The sequence below is a fragment of the Populus alba genome, chromosome 19, assembly GCF_005239225.2.
Source record: "Populus alba chromosome 19, ASM523922v2, whole genome shotgun sequence".
Classification (NCBI taxonomy): Eukaryota; Viridiplantae; Streptophyta; class Magnoliopsida; order Malpighiales; family Salicaceae; genus Populus; species Populus alba.
In genome coordinates, this window is record NC_133302.1 from 8,241,192 (window position 1) to 8,260,432 (window position 19,241).

A 19,241-nucleotide genomic window follows, 5' to 3' on the forward strand; every position below is an offset into this window, starting at 1 on the left:
AAATACATGGCATAATGAAAGACCAGAAAAGATGAAACTAAATATGCCAGCAATAACTCTCAACATGGGATTCAATTTGAAAGTGTTACAGAGTAGTTGCAACACACAACTACCTATCCAAGCTTCCATGAATCTTTTAATTGCAAGGAAGTAAAGGCACAAGCTATAAAACCCTATGTTCACCATTGTTTCAAACACATAGCAGAGCTCTTTGCCACGAGGAAAGACCTAAAACTCTAGCTTCGTTGTCCTAGAATGGCATCTCCCTCCATTGTTGGGGTGATTTTCAGTCTTGTGTTGGCACTGAAATATGGTGCTCTGCAAGCTGAGGCTCGAGCCTTCTTCGTGTTCGGTGACTCACTCGTCGATAGTGGCAACAACAACTATCTTGTAACAACTGCCCGAGCAGACTCACCTCCTTATGGCATAGATTATCCAACTCATCGTCCCACTGGCCGTTTCTCGAATGGCCTCAACATCCCAGACCTTATCAGTTAGGTTATTGTAGTGTGACTTAACCTGAAATGCAATTTTCTTTCCAAACTCACAGTGCTTTGCATTGTCCTCAGGTAAGCGAATTGGATCTGAGTCTGTGTTGCCATACCTGAGTCCTCAACTAAGAGGACAGAGGTTACTTAATGGTGCCAATTTTGCCTCTGCGGGAATTGGAATCCTCAACGATACCGGAGTTCAATTTGTGAGTTAATCTGATGATCATAATGCCTAGTTATTGATACTTGCTCTGATAGAATGTGGAACTTGCTTTCCCAGAATACATGCATACATACATCATATATATACATACAATTTGTAAGCACAAGCTAGCCACTAATTAAGAAATAACCTGAAATGCTAACATGGGAGCTAAAGATGATACTGGGAAGCAATGATTGTTTTGCCAGAAGTAGATGCTTCTGACTTTATACTTGCTGTCAACTTGTTAAAACACTGAGATTTTGCAGATAAACATAATCAGAATGTATAGACAACTTGAATACTTCCAAGAATACCAGCGACGAGCTCGAGCACTTGTAGGAGTTGATCAGACCGAGAGACTTGTAAAAGGAGCCCTCGTCCTGATTACTGTTGGTGGCAATGATTTCGTGAACAACTACTTCTTGATACCCTATTCTGCAAGGTCTCGCCAATTTTCTGTACCGAATTATGTCAAATATCTCATGTCAGAGTACGAAAAATTACTAATGGTACGTCCCTACACTAGAAATTTTGAAAAAAGCTTCAAGCAATCCTAAAATGGAAAACGAAACATGCTATATCAATCGTGTCTCCATCGTCACTGCAGAAGCTATATAAACTGGGAGCACGAAGAGTTCTCGTGACAGGGACCGGGCCAATGGGTTGTGTTCCAGCAGAGTTAGCTATGAGGAGCACAAATGGGGGTTGTTCAGCCGCACTTCAACGAGCTGCGTCCTTGTACAATCCACAACTTGTTCGGATGCTAAAAGGACTAAACAAAAAGATTGGAAAAACTGTTTTTGTTGCTGCAAACACACATCAATCACACTTGGATTTCATTAGTAATCCTCAAGCATTTGGTATGCAACCTTCTACTGTCAAAAAAAGATGGTTTCTTCGCTTTGCGATCTAATCCGAAGCAATATAAGCATATAGATGGTACCTGACAGGGACCAGAGATTTTCTTTTTAACATTTGAGATTTTGACTTGCAGGATTTACCACAACAAAGACAGCATGTTGTGGACAAGGACCATACAATGGTCTAGGACTATGCACAGCAGCATCCAACTTGTGTCCGAATCGAGAGCTCTATGCATTCTGGGATGCATTCCATCCATCTGAAAAGGCAAACCGATTGATCGTGGAACAGATATACTCTGGCACTACCAAGTACATGGACCCCATGAATCTCAGCACAATCATGACCTTGGATGCTAGGGCATGATCTCATCCTCTGCAAGGCTTTCTTTTTAAAATAATGTAACTATTTATGTGTTTCATTTCTTGCTCTTTTGCAAATGATGTCAAAAGGAATTTCATTACCCTGCGAAACAGTAAATGTGATCTCTTAATAATATCTCTATTCTCATTTATAAAAAGGTAAAGCAGCAGTTGCAGAAGAGAGTCCTATGAGACTAAATGTAAACTGTGTCATAAACAAGGACTGGCTTGATTTGTTGGGAAGCTTACTTTTAAGGTCCATGAAAAACATAGCGACTCAAACATCATCAAGTCCTCCAAAGCCATGGACAAATAGAGCAAGAATGAGTATGCTGTCTAGCTAGTTGAAATTTTGAAATCAATTTCTGAAACATTTAGGTGTTCTTGTCGCTGACCAGCAATGAATCTAGTCTTGTCTATACCTCTATATCTAACTTTGTTGGATCTGTCATCTGCATCACAGAGGAGTCTTGTGATCATAAACAGGTTGACAGCTTTTCCGGAAAAAAGCTACATCAACTAAACAAGACCACAAGTAAGCAAATTGGCAAGTTGTTCTGTAGAACAACACCAACTAAAGCAGCTGGTATTATTGCAAGTCATGGCCTTGTCCCAACAGGGAGCTTTTCTACAGGAACAGGTGGTTGCATGGCTCTGGTGCTAAATTTTCTACATGAATCGCAATTTCATTAGTTTGCAAAGAACCATTATTCGTAATTTGGATCTTAATAACATTAAAAATAGTAATCTCTGTCCAGGAATGATATTGCCTCACCCCATCTCTCGATTACTCAACCATCACCTATCGCAACCCTTTTCTGATCTCAGTTCATGCAACACACGATACTGGGCAAAGAGGATTTTCATCACATGATAATTTGATTGAGAGTACTTGAGTTGTCAGCCTGTCCAATCTCATATATTTCTTGTGAGTATTAAACTTGACAACTAGAAAGAAAAAAGGCAATTTTTTATCTGTGAAGTGGAGGTTGAAGACAGGGTGTAGCTTCCATTCAAAAGCACTGTTGAGAAATTAAGAGCCTGAAAAAATTAGCTCGCCAGCTATTGAATTTAGGCTCTAATTATGTGGGCTCAGTGGTTTTCTGAACTGTTTTTTACTGCTAAGCCACTCAGGTGCTGCCAAAGGTGCCAGAGACCAACGTAAACATTAACAAATCATTATTATATTGGTGATTTGCAGTTAGATCTTTGGAGATGGATATAGAAGAGTGCATCACGAGCCAGATCTTAAGTTTTTGAGGGCCACGACTCACACTCTAGGCCACAGAAAGGGTGGAATTCCTCGCATATACTCAATGTTCATAAGCAATTTTAAAGAATTGTTGAAAGTATAAAGTTAAGTAGAGGTATATTTTCCTGGAGGGCTGATAAAATAAATCTGGATTACTTAGGTCACCGAGTAAATTCAACCACCCATCCATCCATGTTTAACAACTATGATTCAGACGACTTCTATTTGGGGAAATTCTACTGGTTTCAAAGAAGTATAAGAAAAAGGAGTTCATTTTACAGGAATATCCATCGATCTTGATGTTCATTTGGATTGACAGTATTTTGAAGTTTCAGCAGGCCATGTCACAGAAATATGTTCAACTTCCCAGTTACTGAAGCATTTAACTACTGAAAAGTGTCTGAAATCTTGGGTAACACAACTCTAAGAGATAGATCCTGTAACTTCTAGGTTGCTGTACTTTTTTTTTTTTTTTTTTTTGCACGATGAGGCCTGGATTGGGCGGTGGAAGTTAAGAGTAGATCATGTGCTACTTACTTTAACTACTACCAATTTATCCATGTCATATGGTATGATATTTTTAATGATATTGTGTTAAAATAGAATAAATATGTTTTATTTTTTCTTAATGATTTTTTTTTTTTTTATTCATATGATTATATTTAATTGGTTATTTTTTTATTGGTCTCACTTTGTTGGTTTTGGTTTTTTTAAGAAATATATAGAAATAATATTTATGGGAGAAAAAGACATTTTGATATTTTATTTAGTTGTATTTAAAGTATGAAAAACAAACAAAAAAAACAAAAATATCACTTTATTTATTTATTTTTAACTCTCCATTTATCACCAGCATTGAAAAGATGCCCTTGTGGGTTGGTTCCAGCTTTGAGTTCTGCAGCTTTATTTGTATTGGTCCCCAAGCCTTTACAAGCCGAGACCTCAAAATTCAAAGCCATAGTTATTGTCTCACCAAAACAAGAAAACTAGGTTTTGAAGACAAAGAAAACCTGAAATTTGTAGCCTCACTTTGTTTTGGATTAATGGATGATGTTTAAAGAGAATATTTGTTGTAAGATCAATAACCATGGCAATGCATGCCATGAAAAGAATCATGATCTTAGAACTTAATAAATTTTAAGATATTAAACTTAAAATTAATTTTATTGAAATATATTAAATTCATAAGGTTCGCCGCAAAAAACATTTAAGCTTAAAACTTAATAAATTCATGTTATTTTGTATTATTAATTAATTTTAACTAGAAAAAAATAAAATATTGAGATTTAAACTCTTATTATTTGATCATTATTTAAAAATTTATATTGTTAAATGATTGAGATATGAAGATTTATATTAAAATATTGAAATTTAAATTCTTATTATTTGATCATTATTTAAAAATTTATATTGCTAAATGATTGAGATATGAAGATTTATATTAAAATATTGAGATTTAAACTCTTATTATTTGATTATTATTTAAAATTTATATTGTTAAATGATTGAGATATGAAGATTTATATTAAAATATTGAGATTTAAAGATTAAGTTTTATCCGGAAGAAATTCCAAAATTCCAAAGCATGCAATCATTTCCATGACAATGTGGTTGGTTGAGTGAAAACAACTTGTATCAGAAAGCTAACTACACTATACAGCACATGCATTATTAAATATTAAGGCATTAACCAGTGGATTTGAATCCAGCTACACATATAAAGGCCTAACAGTTTTTGTGGCAAGGTTTTAATTCATATATAGCTCGTACAACCTGTTAACATCCACAACTACCACTACTAATTTGAGTTTAGATTTGCTGGATGTTTACATCCATGGCGGTAGAGCCAGAAGTTGTATATATAGATACACGTCCATCCTCTATCTTTCATCCACAGGTCTTAATTTTTTCAGTATAAGTGTATTCTCTTCTAGGATTCTTTGACCATTTCAATGGCCACGAGCTCATCTGCTTGCAGTTCTTATTGGGTGGTCTTAGGAGTGGCGGTGGTGCTGGCAGCCATTGTTCACCGAGCTGACGCAAGGGCTTTCTTCGTGTTCGGTGACTCACTAGTCGACAGTGGCAACAACAACTACCTGGCAACCACTGCTAGAGCCGATTCACCCCCTTATGGAATCGATTATCCAACGCGTCGACCAACAGGCCGATTCTCGAATGGCCTCAACATTCCTGATATTATCAGTTAAGTTTCCTGTTCATGTTGTATATATGTTTCTTTGTTACCTAGCTAGCTCATCATGCATCTATACAAATGTCCAAGATCACAGCTGCTCGCTCGCACTCTAACATGTTCTCAGGATATAATATCTTTGTCAGGTGAGCAAATGGGCTCAGAATCCCCATTGCCTTTCCTGAGCCCGGAGCTAAGAGGACAAAGACTGCTTGTCGGTGCCAACTTTGCTTCCGCCGGAATCGGAATCCTTAATGACACTGGAGTTCAGTTTGTAAGTAACCTGTCTGTCTAGTTTCTCAGTGACCAACTCATTCTAAGCAATTTCTTGCTTTCAGTAACAAGGAGCTGTATATTGGTATCCGAACAGCTGATCTTATGTGGCCTAATATGCAAAAATTTCAGATAAACATAATAAGAATGTATAGACAATTGGAGTATTTCCAGCAATACCAGCAACGAGTCGGTGCACTCATCGGAGCAGAGCAGGCCAAGCGGCTAGTCAACCAAGCACTTGTCCTGATTACCGTTGGTGGGAATGATTTTGTCAACAACTATTACCTGGTTCCATCTTCTGCAAGGTCTCGCCAGTACAATTTACCAAATTATGTGAAGTATCTCATTTCAGAGTACCGAGAACTATTGATGGTAAGCCCTCTTGTATGCTCAACTCAAGCTCAAACCTGCTTAAGATTTTATATATAACAGGTTGCTATAACATGAGTTATCCCCGATACCTCCCCATTTTTCATCACTGCAGAAGTTGTATAATCTCGGGGCACGCCGAGTTCTGGTGACCGGAACTGGACCTCTGGGCTGTGTTCCAGCGGAGTTAGCCACGAGGGGCACAAATGGTGGTTGCTCAGCAGAGCTACAGCGAGCGGCTGCCCTGTATAATCCACAACTCGAGAGCATGATAAACGATCTCAACACAAAAATCGGAAGCAATGTCTTCATCGCTGCAAACACTCACCAAATGCACACTGATTTTGTCAGCAATCCTCAAGCATACGGTACGCCATAGCTTCAGATTAGACTCTCCACTTCATTATCAAGGATCATAAATGCTTGTTGTGATTTATAATGGAAAGCCCTTGTTTTGGTTAATTTGGCAGGGTTTACTACATCAAAGATAGCATGCTGTGGACAAGGACCAAACAATGGCATCGGACTGTGTACGGTATTGTCAAACTTGTGCCCTAACCGCAACGTCTATGCATTTTGGGATCCATTCCATCCATCGGAGAAGGCAAACAGAATTATAGTAGAACAGATCATGACAGGCTCCACCCAATACATGAAACCTATGAACCTCAGCACCATCATGGCCTTGGATTCTAGGTCCTGACGATAATTCTGTCAAGAATCTACCTTCTTAATCGCCATAACTTATTCCAGCCCAGTTCCACTTATGTTCTTTCAGTGTTTTTTGTTGCCTTTGTGTTCGCTATCATGGGATTTTATACCTATGAGGCTTTAATTAAATTATGTCTCTAATTTAAGTTGCAATATTTACAAGCTAAAAAGCTTCATGAATAAATGAAAATTTCTATACATTTTCGCTCATCCATTGTGCTTGTGTTCATCTCTCCGTGCATATTCTTTTTTAAAGTTTCCTCACGCATCAAGACTAAATTTCCTTCCGAGCAATCTTAGGCTGGCTGTACATAGGGCAACACACTGGCACTCATCGTTGAAAAAAGTCAATGTTTATATATAAAAAGTAAAATGAGAAATAAATACATTAATTAATGCTGGGGGCAAGTTATTAATGCGGGGCTCAAGTTAATTTTTAATATAATAAAAAAATAAGATAATATTGTGAGTGTATTTATTTTTATATCAGTATTTTTAAAATAATCTAAAAATAAAAAAAATATAATTTAAAATAAAAAAAATTATTTAAAAAAAAAATACAAACACGCCGCCAAAACAAACATGCTCAATATTCTCATGTCCAATCCTCTATCAGCTGATCTTATTCCACTTACTCGATCATCAAACACAGGAATATAAAAGTTTGTAATTGCTAATTAAGTTTGAAGCATTTTCATTTAGAAATATATTAATATATATATTTTTTTAAAAAAAAAATTATTTTTGATATCAGCGCATCAAAATGATTAGAAAATTAAAAAAAATATTAAATTTAAAATAAAAAATTTTAAAATTTTTTAAAAAACGGTTCTAAAATATAAAAATAAACAGTACTGCATATACAGGAAATTCAAAGATGTATTGGAAGGGCAATTCAATTCAAGATTAAAGTATTTTTCTCACTATGTTTAGCTCGATAGAGACAAATTCCAGTTTTTTTGTCTAAAGAAACAAAGCATATCAAGACTGAATTGAACATGTTCAAAGACCAATGTTGTAATTCAAGTACCAATGTACCATGATAAATGTGTCTTATGGTTTCAACTTTTTATTCATCATAATCTTTGCCAGAAACACAAAGTTTAACTTGAAGTTGTAGAATCAGAAAGAATAACCCTTTAGGCCAGTTTGCGAGCTCATGTGCTTAGTCTTAAATCAAGTAATATTCTAAGTTTTCAGTAGGAAGAAATCCCAAGACCCAGAGCCAGAATCTTTCTTTTTTTTTTCTTTTTTTTATCATGGATAATCAATTCTTTTTAGTAGTTTGGTAACAGCATTGTTTCTGAAAAAGGCTCAGGCAGTAAAGGGCAACATTTTCTTCTAAGAACTACTACAAGTAACACCTAAATTGTTAAGGCATAAACCAGTAGTTTTGAACCAAACTTTGAATCGAGTCATGCAATCTAATTTCAGGTAGATTGTGGATTCTTGAGTCATGATCAAACTTGGGAGAAGACGTAAACGATCATGATATCTGTCTATTTTCATTGTTGCAGAGGCTGTATGACCTCGGAGCAAGCCGGGTTCTTGTGACAGGTACCGGCAGAATTAGCCACGAGGAACACAAATGGTGGTTGCTCATCTGAATTGGAACGAGCTGCATCCCTGTAGAGTCCAAAACTTGAGAGAATCGTGAACAGTATCAGCAGAGAAATAGTCAGAGACGTGTTTATGGCTGCAAATTATACATTATACAATAACACTGAAAAAAGAACGGCTTTTCAATGTTGATTGAGGTGGAAATGCGTAAGTTCACGGTGGAAGTTACTGTTCAAAAAACAGTGCCTTTTTTTTTTTTTTTTTTGTCATTGAACTTTGTGCTTTCTCAATTTCATTCTTGTGATGGTGATATTTTCTGTGTTGAGATTTTATTTTTATTTTTGCTTGCATATTCTTGCAAGTTTACTGTACTTGATCAATTTTAAAAACTGAATTAGAAGCAAATTTCATGAGAGTAGATTCAAATTAATAGTATAAAAAACTATTAAAACAATAAATTTATATTTAAATAGGATTTCATTAAATACCATTCAATTTTAGAAAGGTTAGATTAGCTATGAGTTTTTCTAAATTCATTTCATGTATGTTATTAGATATCTTATTTGTTTATAAACTTATTTATAAGTTATTTATTATTGATGGATAATCATTAATTTAGTATCATGTCATGGATCAAGAGTCTCACAACTCAACAAATTCTTATAAATAAGATGAAACTAGGATTGAATTAAATCCATGTTGGTCCCTAGTTTAAGGATGATTGGTCATCTCATTATTGAATTTGTCTTAGGTTTGAAAATATCATGCTAGAAATACTTCTATCCATAAAAACTAGAAAACATGTTTACTTAACTAGTAAAATTCAAATTTTATCAAAACATGATACTAACTCGATAAAAACTCATTGTTACACTTGTTTGAAGGTTAAAAACATTTGCACTAGGCCTATGTCAATCTATAAAAACTAGAAGACATGTTGATCTAACTGTTAAAATCCATGCTTAATCAAAATATGGTGCTAACTTGACAAAAACTCGTTAATATTATTTTTATATTTTTTTAAAAAAATAAGTACTTACATGTATAATTATGCATAAAATATGAAAACACAATTGTACAAAATGAAATTAACGTGAATACAAAGCTAATAAAAATAAAATAAAAATGTATGAATTAATAGTGGTCATGTATGAATAGTGAAATGTATATTATTTTGCATTTTGAGTAATAACCTTCTTTTGAAAATGAATTATGCATACGTGAAAAGGCAAAAGCATTGTTTTACAAAACAAAGCTCACGCAAATGTGAAGTTGATAAAAAATAAAATAAAATGCATGAATAAGTAGTGATAATGTATTAATAGTAACATGTGCATTGTTTTCATTTTTTGAACACTAAACTTGTGCAACCTATGGGAAGAAGAAGAAAAGAAAAAGAAATGGTGACAAACTCTAATTTTGTGCCTAAAAAACCAATCAATTATAATATAAATTCTCTTATTCAATTACCCAATAATATTTAAAACAATAAATGCTCGAACTTAAAGGTAAATTTTATATCATAACTCTTTGTCATATTTTTTTTAATAATTGTTTATTGTTTTTTGGTTTCTTATATTTTAAACAAATAGTAGAAAAATAAAATAATTAATTTGTTGACTATAAATATATACATACACGCACACATATATACATGCATACATATATATTAAAACAATCAATACCTAAAATAGAATACTTCTCTTTTTGGTTCCAAAAAAGTTAAACATTTTCATCAACATGTGAGCACCTCAATTGCAAAACCTAATTTTGTATATAAGAGCTAATTTGATAAAGAACAAAGACAACTTTAGTATTATATATCTCATCATATCTAATACAATTGTAAAAGGTATGTTAGAATCCACAAACTAGATTATGCATATTCATAAATATCTAGAATATTTCATTAATATGCATCTTTTGAGATAATGACATTAATAACACCTTTTGTAGTTGTAGAAAAAGCTAGATTTTTTTAGATTTTTGAATCTCAAAATATTTATAACAGACGAAAAAATTAAAGTTTATGAATTCCACTTTACACGTTGCAGAAACCTTTTCATTTTTTTTTACATTATATTGTCAATTGGTAACTGAGTGACAAATTATGAATCTGACTACTAATTAGTCCTCATTCAATCACAAAATCTCTTTTCTGAATTTCAAAATGAAAGGGCTATTACCTTTTTAAACCTATATAATCCTACTTATGAAAGCAAGAAGTGGCACAAAAGAAATCAATCCTCCTTTGACTCTTTTTTTCTGAGGTAATTTTGTATTTGAGTATCATCAAATGTTTAGTCTTTGATTTTGTTTTTTAATCTTTTTTGAAATACTAGATATTTACTTATAATTTGTGTTATTAGTAAACATTCAGTAGAATGTGTTAAAATTGTTGTATTTAATATTGTATGTTTTAGAAATATTTTTACTTGTATATTTAATTAGCTATCATCGGATGTGAATGCAAGTGATATTAGTTAGAAGGTTGGATAGATTTTATGTAGGAGACTTGAATGTTCTTCATGTTAAAAAATTAAATATTGCATTTGAGTGATCTTATTGTTGTTGTATTCTTTGTTAATGTTTATATATATATATATATATATATATATATATATATATATATATATATATAATGTAGAAAAACCAATAAAAGAAAAGGTATGATGTGTGATCTTTATTGTCTAGATTTATGGTCTTATTTTGAATATTTGTCATATGGTGAATAATATATATGTTTTCATTAAGGACCAACTTTGGCTTTATTAAAATATTGAAAAAAAATTTTGTTTAATTTGTAGAGAAAATTTTATTTTATAGGTTAAGATTAATTTGTAAATTCATCATTATTATATGTTTTAGAATATTAAATCTTATAAATAATTTCTCTATGAATATTTTTTCCTTATGTCATAAACTTAGATATTATGACCAAAATCCTAATATATAACCTTTAAGAATACATAAAGAAATATATGTTTTATTCATTATGGCATATCATCAAAATTGATTTTAATATATATATATATATATATATATATATATATATATATAATTGGTATTGCTTAAAAAGGAATAAAATATAATCTTATACTTTTCTATGTTTTGTTTTTTGGGTTTTTCAATAATAGCTCCATTATAAGTAGATTTTTATTTTTTCACAAATGAAGAGTCTAAGATATAAAAGGTATGGTAGAAGACATTGGATATTTCAATGATGAAATTGAGATTGCAAGTAAAAAAAATTGGGTTACTTATTTGAAGCAAAAACACCATTTTTTTTCCTTTTATTTTTGTTTTTGAAGCATGGTTATAAAACCTTGCTCAGATCACGGGTTGAGCGGGTTAAATAGTGGGTCAATCTAAGTTGATCTCAATCAATCCAAAACGATGTCATTTTAAAACATCTTGAAACGATGTTGTTTTGAAAGTGTTATAAAAGTCAATCTAGGTTACATGTTGATCTTATTTGACTAAGCCAACTCCAATCCAGTTCAATATAAAATCCAATCTAGAACGAGTCATGGATCAGCAGATCATTAGTTTGATTAGTCAAGTTGGATAGGTTTTGTAATACTAATTTAAAGTTTATTGCTATGTATTGCTTGTGGCTATCTTTGATATTTATTTTGCTTATGGTTACTATGAATATCTGATACATCAATAAATTTTTCATATATCTATAAAAGAAGAAAAACATGAAAATGGTTTTTCAAACAGGTCTGTGTAGCTTGCAAAGTTTAAAAATAAGGAACAAAGTAATGGCTGGTGGAGAAGAGAACAATAATGAAGGCAAAAACAATTTCACTGTGCTTGTTGTCGATGATGATACTGTCGTTCGAATGGTCCATAAGATGCTTATGACAAGTCTTGGGCTAAAAGTTCAAGAAGCCAAAAATGGAAAAGAAGCTGTTGATCTTCATATCAATGGTGCTTCCTTTGATCTTATTTTAATGGATATGGAAATGCCCATTTTGAATGGTCCCACGGTATGTTCTTGTGAAATTGAGCTTAACTTGCTTTATGAATGAAAAATTGTTTATAAACTATAAAAATATATGTTTCCTTCAAAAGAATAATAATTATAGAAATTGTATAATAATGTAATTTATTAAGTCTCAATCCATTATTTGCATTATGTTTTCATCAATCAAACCCTATTGATATTATTTTGGTCAATTTATTATAGAAAATACTACCATGAACATTCTATAGTTTAGTTGTTTTTACACTTGTCTTCTGTGTTTTATAAAATTACAGTTTACATTCTTGGTGAGTGTAGAATAAACTAAACTATAAAATAGTCTAGGATATATATAAATTGTTATGTGCGTAACATAATTTAAGATGTAAACTATATTTTTTAAAAACTCGATGGTAAGTATAAAAACAATTAAATTATAGGATGATAAGGGTAATTTCTCATTTATTATATTTATAAATACATATTCAATTTCATCAAATTAAATACAATTCAATTATTAAAATAAAAAAATATTTTTCAATGAGAAAAGTGGGGTTGGTGATAATAATTATAGTAATGAAGATATAAGTTTTAAATTTTAATAGTTGGTGATCACATGATCAAATTGAAAATAAAAAGCTATTTTTTATGAATTAAGAAAGGTGAAAATGAGGAGTTTTTAAATCAATTTATTTTGATTTTTCATATAAGTAAACTCAATTACAATTATATTATATATGCTTTTTGTTTATTTATTTAGTATTTAGTGTAATGATTTACAAACCACCATGTATAATAGGCGACAAGGGAGCTTCGAGCAATGGGTGTGAAGAGCATAATTGTTGGTGTCACATCTCATACTTCTGAGTCTATCCATAAAGATTTCATGGAAGCAGGCTTGAATCACTGTGTTGCGAAGCCAATGACTATAGCCAAGATTGTCTCATTCCTTCCGAAATCCAAAAACAACCAATCTACCTACCTTGTCTAGATAAGACCCAGTTGAGCAATGAGAGGTTACCTAGGTAGCATGATCAGTTGTGAGGTCTTGGTCTAGTGAGACTTTGTTTCAAACTTTCCTGTCATTAGGTAAATAGAGAAGTATAAACTCTATATAAAAATAGATTTCTGTAATAGCCATCTATCTATGAAAGAAAATAGTAATACATGAAAGTGTCCCTATTTCCAAACCATATAAATTAAAAGTATGAGAAATATGTTAGAGAATAATATAAAATTATTATCAGAGCTTAGCTAACAGTTTAAACTTTTGGGCTAAGATGGTTTTGTAACATGATATTAGAATCTTAATAATTAAACGGTCTCGGGTTTGAATCGCAATAATGATAATGATAAGCTTGTACAAGTTTCAAACCAAAAAAACTTTCACTTCCCTCACCTAACATACCTTAATTATTCAACAAGCAAGCATTTTTATTTGCAAAGTCATGTGTGCAATGCAATATACTAATGAGAAGGCTTGTAAATGATAAAAAAAAAAAAAAAAAAAAGGTTAAGTAATTTAAGATTCAATTTTGTTTCCTTAATTGTATCTCTTTTTCATTTTGATAAGTTAAAATTACACATAATCAATGATTTATTTAAATCTTTGGAAGCTTGGCTAAAAAGACATGTATTATATGATTAATAGGCACATACAAATTGTTTAAACTTGATAAACCTTATCGAGATAGTTAAAAAAAATAAATAGAGAAGACATTTTGTATAATATCTTTATTTCCTAATTATAGAATGAATGGTTTGATAGGAAATCTCATATAACATTTTTTTTATTTGACATGCTATAATAAATAATATTTAAGTAACATTAATAAAATTAGTTGAAGGTGTCCAAAATGAGAGATTTGAATGAATGATATGTTTTAGAGATGAGAATTTAATCTAGATCTAATATATACTAAATCTGAATGAATGGATTTAAAAAAAAAATAGATAGAATATAGATATTATCAATCTTGATTTGAAACCTAACTCAAATCTAACTCGATATATATATATATATAGAAAAAAGTGATTGGATCTTTTAGTTATTTTTTTACCATGTTTTGTTTTTTGGGATTTAATTTACCTCTTTTCTTCTGGAATTATTGTTTATATTCGGGTAAATTTCTTTTAAAATTGTAATAATTTTTTTTTAATATTTACAAGTTTCAACTCATCTAATACCTTATCTCTTGATTGCTAAATTGAGTAAAAATCACTACAACCTGTAAAAAACAATCTTAAAGTTTGATTGTTTTTGCGTTTCAAAAGTTTTTTTTTTTAATAATTTGTTTTTTATTTTTTTCTTCAAATTAATTTTTTTTGGTATTTTCATATTTTTTGGATGTGTTGATGTCAAAAATAAATTTTAAAAATAAAAAATATATATTATTTTAATACATTTTCAAGTAAAAAAGCACTTTAAAAAGCAAATACTACCACAATACCAAACGAGCTTAATATTCAAAAGATGAAACCTTTCTTCAATTCACATTGTGCTAAGCCATAATTCCTTTGAAAGCAAAACCTTTCCTATTCATTTCATATATGCTTCTTTTAAATTGAAAGAAAATAGAGCCAGAAAGAGAGATGAGTTAAAAAAATTACCAAGAATATTTTATAACAAAATGAATTTATTATTGATTCAGTCTTATTGATTGTACAAGAAACCTTGTAATAGACTTGTCAAATACAAAGTTAAGGATAAGATATGACTGAATACATGCTAACAGGCTCAAGTTCCATAAGAGCAGCACTTGACATATATCTTTCACCATTTGATTCATTGTAATACACATGGATCCTCTCTAATTGAAGATTTGAATCCTCATTGCATTTCCTTGCAATATTAATCTCATGTTTATTATAGATCACCTCTTAGAACGTGACCCCAGTTTGTTCACATGTTGACCCCTTTGAATATGAAGGATTTATCTTATTTTGGCACCAAAGTCTGCACTTTTTAGGGTTTTATAAGATGAATTTTTAATGGGATCCAAAGGAGAGAGTTAATTGAGGAGGAAGGAATAAATGAATTGATATATTAATTTTTGTGGATTTTCGAACAAACAAGAAAGCAGAGTGATCATTTGGCTAGTGGTCCCTGACTGAACACACCTTAACATTTAACCTTAAAAAAAATTTTCACCTACTCAAACAAGGTTAAAGAAATTAAATATTAACCCTTAATATTTAACCTCTTTTAATCCAAAGTCAGACACACCTTTAACCTTTAAATCTTGTATCTTTGATAATTGTTTTTATTTTATTTTTTTATCTTATACCAAAACAAACTCTAACCTCAAGGTTGTGTTTAATTTTAGGTTAAAGAGGATAAAATGTTAACAACATTTAACCCCCTTTTAACTATACAGTTTTTTTTCTTATAGGTTTTTTCTAGGAGGAGGGAGAAAATTAAAGGATTAAAGAGTTAAGTATTAACATAGTGGAGGTTTGGGTAAGAAATTGTCAAGAAAAAAGGAGTTTGGGGATATGTGATTTTGTTTTGGCTCGAGGAGTTTTTGTTTTGAGATTTAAGATCTTTTGTCAAGTAAAAATAAGGATCAAGGTAAATTTTCTTAAATGATATATTAATTTTATTAATTTTTTTAACATTAAGGGATTAAGAAGTTATGATATGGAGAATGGGGCAAGAAATTGAGCGGGAGGGAGGAGTTTGAGGATTTGTGATTTTGTTTTTTGCTCTAAGGACTTTTTATTTTGAGAATTGGGATTTCTGATCTTTTGTCAAGTAAAAATAAGGAATGAGGTTACTTTTTTTAAATGATATATTATTTTTATTATTTTTCATAACATTAGGGGTTTAAGAAGTTAAGTATTAACATAGTGGAGGATGGGCTAAGAAATTTTCAAGGAGGGAGGAGTTTGGGGATTTTTTTAATTTTGGCTCAGGGAGTTTTTATTTTTAAATTTGGGATTTGTGATCTTTTTGTCAAGTAAAAATAATGATCAAGGATGAATTTTTTAAAATGACATATTATTTTTATGCATTATATATTAATTATTTTTACCATTATTACCACCTTAATCAATACTACCACCATCACCACCGCATTATTGCAAAAATGTAAAAGAGTTCATGAATTTACTATTGATGAAATCATTGTGAATTCACATTGTGATATTCTTTTTTTTTTTGTCCTCTTTTTTCATTAATTCTTTTTATTTTGTTCTTTAACATTGTATTTATTAGGAGTTCGTCTTTATCATTTATTCCTTCTTGCTTTTTGTAGGGCTATCATAATCCTAAAAAAAGTTCTATAGATGATTTTTTTTTAATTTTATGAAAATCTATTTGATTTATTATTTACATGATATTAAAATGTAGGGGACCAAAATTCAAGAAGAAAAAAAAAAATGGCTGCCTATTATATAAAAAAATAAAAATAAAATTGGTCCACTTTTTTTGTTAAGTTTAGCCTTGGAAATTTTTTAAGTTCCTTTTTAGTCCCTTTAGTTTAGAGATCAAATGTTTTAGCCAAGACTTTATCATGTTCACATCTTTGCCCTAGTTTGAGAGAGAAAAGAGAGTCCCTAGAAAATAGTGAAGAAGAGAGAAAGTTGTTAGCTAGCCTTTTTTAGCCATGAAAAAAATCATTTGTAGTATCAATGAGTTCATTTCAAGGAGAAGTTAGCTCAAGAAGTTTTTGAATTCAGGTTGATTTTGCGTTTTGGGATCAATGTTTTTCAAAATCAAGACCGCAAATGGGTTTTTAAAAGGCCTCTTGAGTTTTCATTAGGTGTTTTCTAAGAAAAAAAGTTGTTGGAAAATAGGTTTTTTTATCCAATAAGTTGATAGCTTGACTTTATGGCCACCTATAGTGGCTAGAAATGAACCAGAAACAATGTATCATTTATCGTAATAGATCATGCAACATTTTATTCTTAAAAAAAAAAAATAGGTAGATGATTTGTCATCCGTCTAATATGGAAAAGAAAAAGGAAAACCCAGACTCATGGTCCTGAGCTACTATGGTCATACACTTTGGCTTATTTTTAAATGTCAGATTATTGGGCTACCCAAGTTAGTGTGCCTAGCTTGGATTTTTTCTCCTTTTCTAAAAAATTCATATGTTATTGTTTAAAAAATTATTAATTGAAAATATATTCGATATATTATTTTTATTATATTTCTAAACTAATTATTATATATATATATACATTATTTCATTTAATACCGTTCAATTTGTACTTTTGTTTCGAATGAGATCGTAAAAAAAAAATTTTTTTTTTAGATTATAGAGCATTCTTTTTGTGCAACTCATCATTATTAGTATTTTTTTATTCAGTTTTTTATTTTAAAATTCAATTTTTTTTGTCAAAATAAAAAATAAATTTCAAGAAAAAGGTTATTAAAGTTAGTTAAGTCCATTATTCAGGTTGTGAGTTTGACAAGTTAACTTAAATTGGCCTCCTTGCCCAAAAGCAAAATTTAAAAACTATGAAAAATAATTTAAATTTGAGAAAAATATTGAAATCAGAGTAAAAGCGTGATTTTATTAATTTATCTTTTTTACGATTGATTTCAAGTAAAAAAGATTGTTATTAGGGGGCATTGGATTATGAAACTCAAACACAATAAAAGAAAAATCGAACCAAAATCATGACAAAAACACCATTTTTTTTATGAGTCTTATGATCATAACACAAATCTAAATAGATATACAAGCTTTTAAAAAGCACATTAATGTAAACCAAAAAACAAATGGTGAGAAACTATACTTGTTTACCTAAAAAAAGAAAAGAAAAGAAATACTCTAATTAATTGTAATAAAAATTTTCTTCTTCAATTACCCGATAATATCTATAACAATCAATGCACAATACCTAAAATAAAATTATTCTCGTTTTGGTTTCAATGGAGTTAAACATTTTCATCAACATGTGAGCATCTCAACTCCAAAATCAATTTGGTAAAGAACAAATACAATTTTAGTATTATGTATCCGATCGTATCTAATACAAGTGCAAAAGGTATGCTAGAATCCACAAACTAGATTATGTATATACATAAATATCTATAATACTTCATTATTATGCATCTTTTGAGACATTGACATTAATAACACTTTTTGTACTCGTAGAAAAAGCTAGATTTTTTTAGATTTTTGAATCTTAAAATATTTATAACAAAAGAAAAAATTGAAGTTAGTCCTTTTCATCTCTTTTTACCTTGTATTGCCAGTTGGAAGCTAAATAACAAACTACAAATATAACTACTAGTTACTCCTTATTCAATCACAAAAACTCCTTGTTGAATTTCAAAATGAGGGGGCTTTCATCTTTTTAAGCCTATATAATTCTAGTTATGAAAGCAAGAAGTGCAATAGAAGAAATTAATCCTCCTTGGATTCTTTTTTTCTAAGGTAATTTTGTTATCTGTGTATTACCATATGTTTATTCTTTGATTTTTTTTAATCCTTTTAGAAATACTAGATGTTTACTTATAATTTGTACTATTAGTGATCATTCATGTTAAATGTGTTAAAATTGTTATATTTAATATTGCTTGTTTTAGAAGTGCTTTTACTTGTATATGAATTAGTTATCATCGAGTGTGATGCAAGTGAGATCAGTTAGGAGGTTGAATAGATTTTATGTAGGTAACTTGAATGTCCTTAATGTAAAAAAAAGGAATTAATGTTGCATTTGAGGGATCTTATTATTGTGTTAATGCTTTTATTATTGTTGTTGATTTTTTTTGTTAATTTTTTATATAATATACAAAAAATAAAAGAAAATGTATGAGGTGTGAGTTTTATTTTCTAGGTTTATGATCTCATTTTGAATATTAGCATATGGTGAATAATATATTTGTTCTCATTAAAACCAGCTTAGGCTTTATTAAAATATTGAATATTGTATATATTTTTATTTAATTTGTAGAGAAAATTATATTCTATAGGTTAAAATTAACTTGTAAATTCGTCATTATTATATGTTTTAGAATATTAAATCTTATAAATAATT

The 19,241-nt window shown here is 30.4% G+C and overlaps 3 protein-coding genes across 3 annotated transcripts; all 3 read left to right on the forward strand.

Moving 5' to 3' along the window:
- The first annotated feature begins 190 nt into the window (after positions 1-190).
- On the forward strand, positions 191-2,055 carry LOC118046745 (GDSL esterase/lipase At5g18430-like). Its single transcript, XM_035055754.2, has 5 exons — positions 191-493; positions 570-697; positions 963-1,205; positions 1,304-1,556; positions 1,691-2,055. Exons 1-5 carry the CDS (start codon positions 256-258, stop codon positions 1,921-1,923), a joined length of 1,095 nt encoding a protein of 364 aa, XP_034911645.1. The 5' UTR covers positions 191-255; the 3' UTR covers positions 1,924-2,055.
- Positions 2,056-5,036: 2,981 nt separating this feature from the next.
- On the forward strand, positions 5,037-6,925 carry LOC118046746 (GDSL esterase/lipase At5g18430-like). Its single transcript, XM_035055755.2, has 5 exons — positions 5,037-5,373; positions 5,509-5,636; positions 5,768-6,010; positions 6,123-6,375; positions 6,478-6,925. Exons 1-5 carry the CDS (start codon positions 5,124-5,126, stop codon positions 6,708-6,710), a joined length of 1,107 nt encoding a protein of 368 aa, XP_034911646.1. The 5' UTR covers positions 5,037-5,123; the 3' UTR covers positions 6,711-6,925.
- Positions 6,926-12,045: 5,120 nt separating this feature from the next.
- Positions 12,046-13,239, forward strand: LOC118046771 (two-component response regulator 24). The gene is made up of 2 exons (XM_035055782.1): positions 12,046-12,273; positions 13,048-13,239. Exons 1-2 carry the CDS (start codon positions 12,046-12,048, stop codon positions 13,237-13,239), a joined length of 420 nt encoding a protein of 139 aa, XP_034911673.1.
- The last annotated feature ends 6,002 nt before the right edge of the window (positions 13,240-19,241 follow it).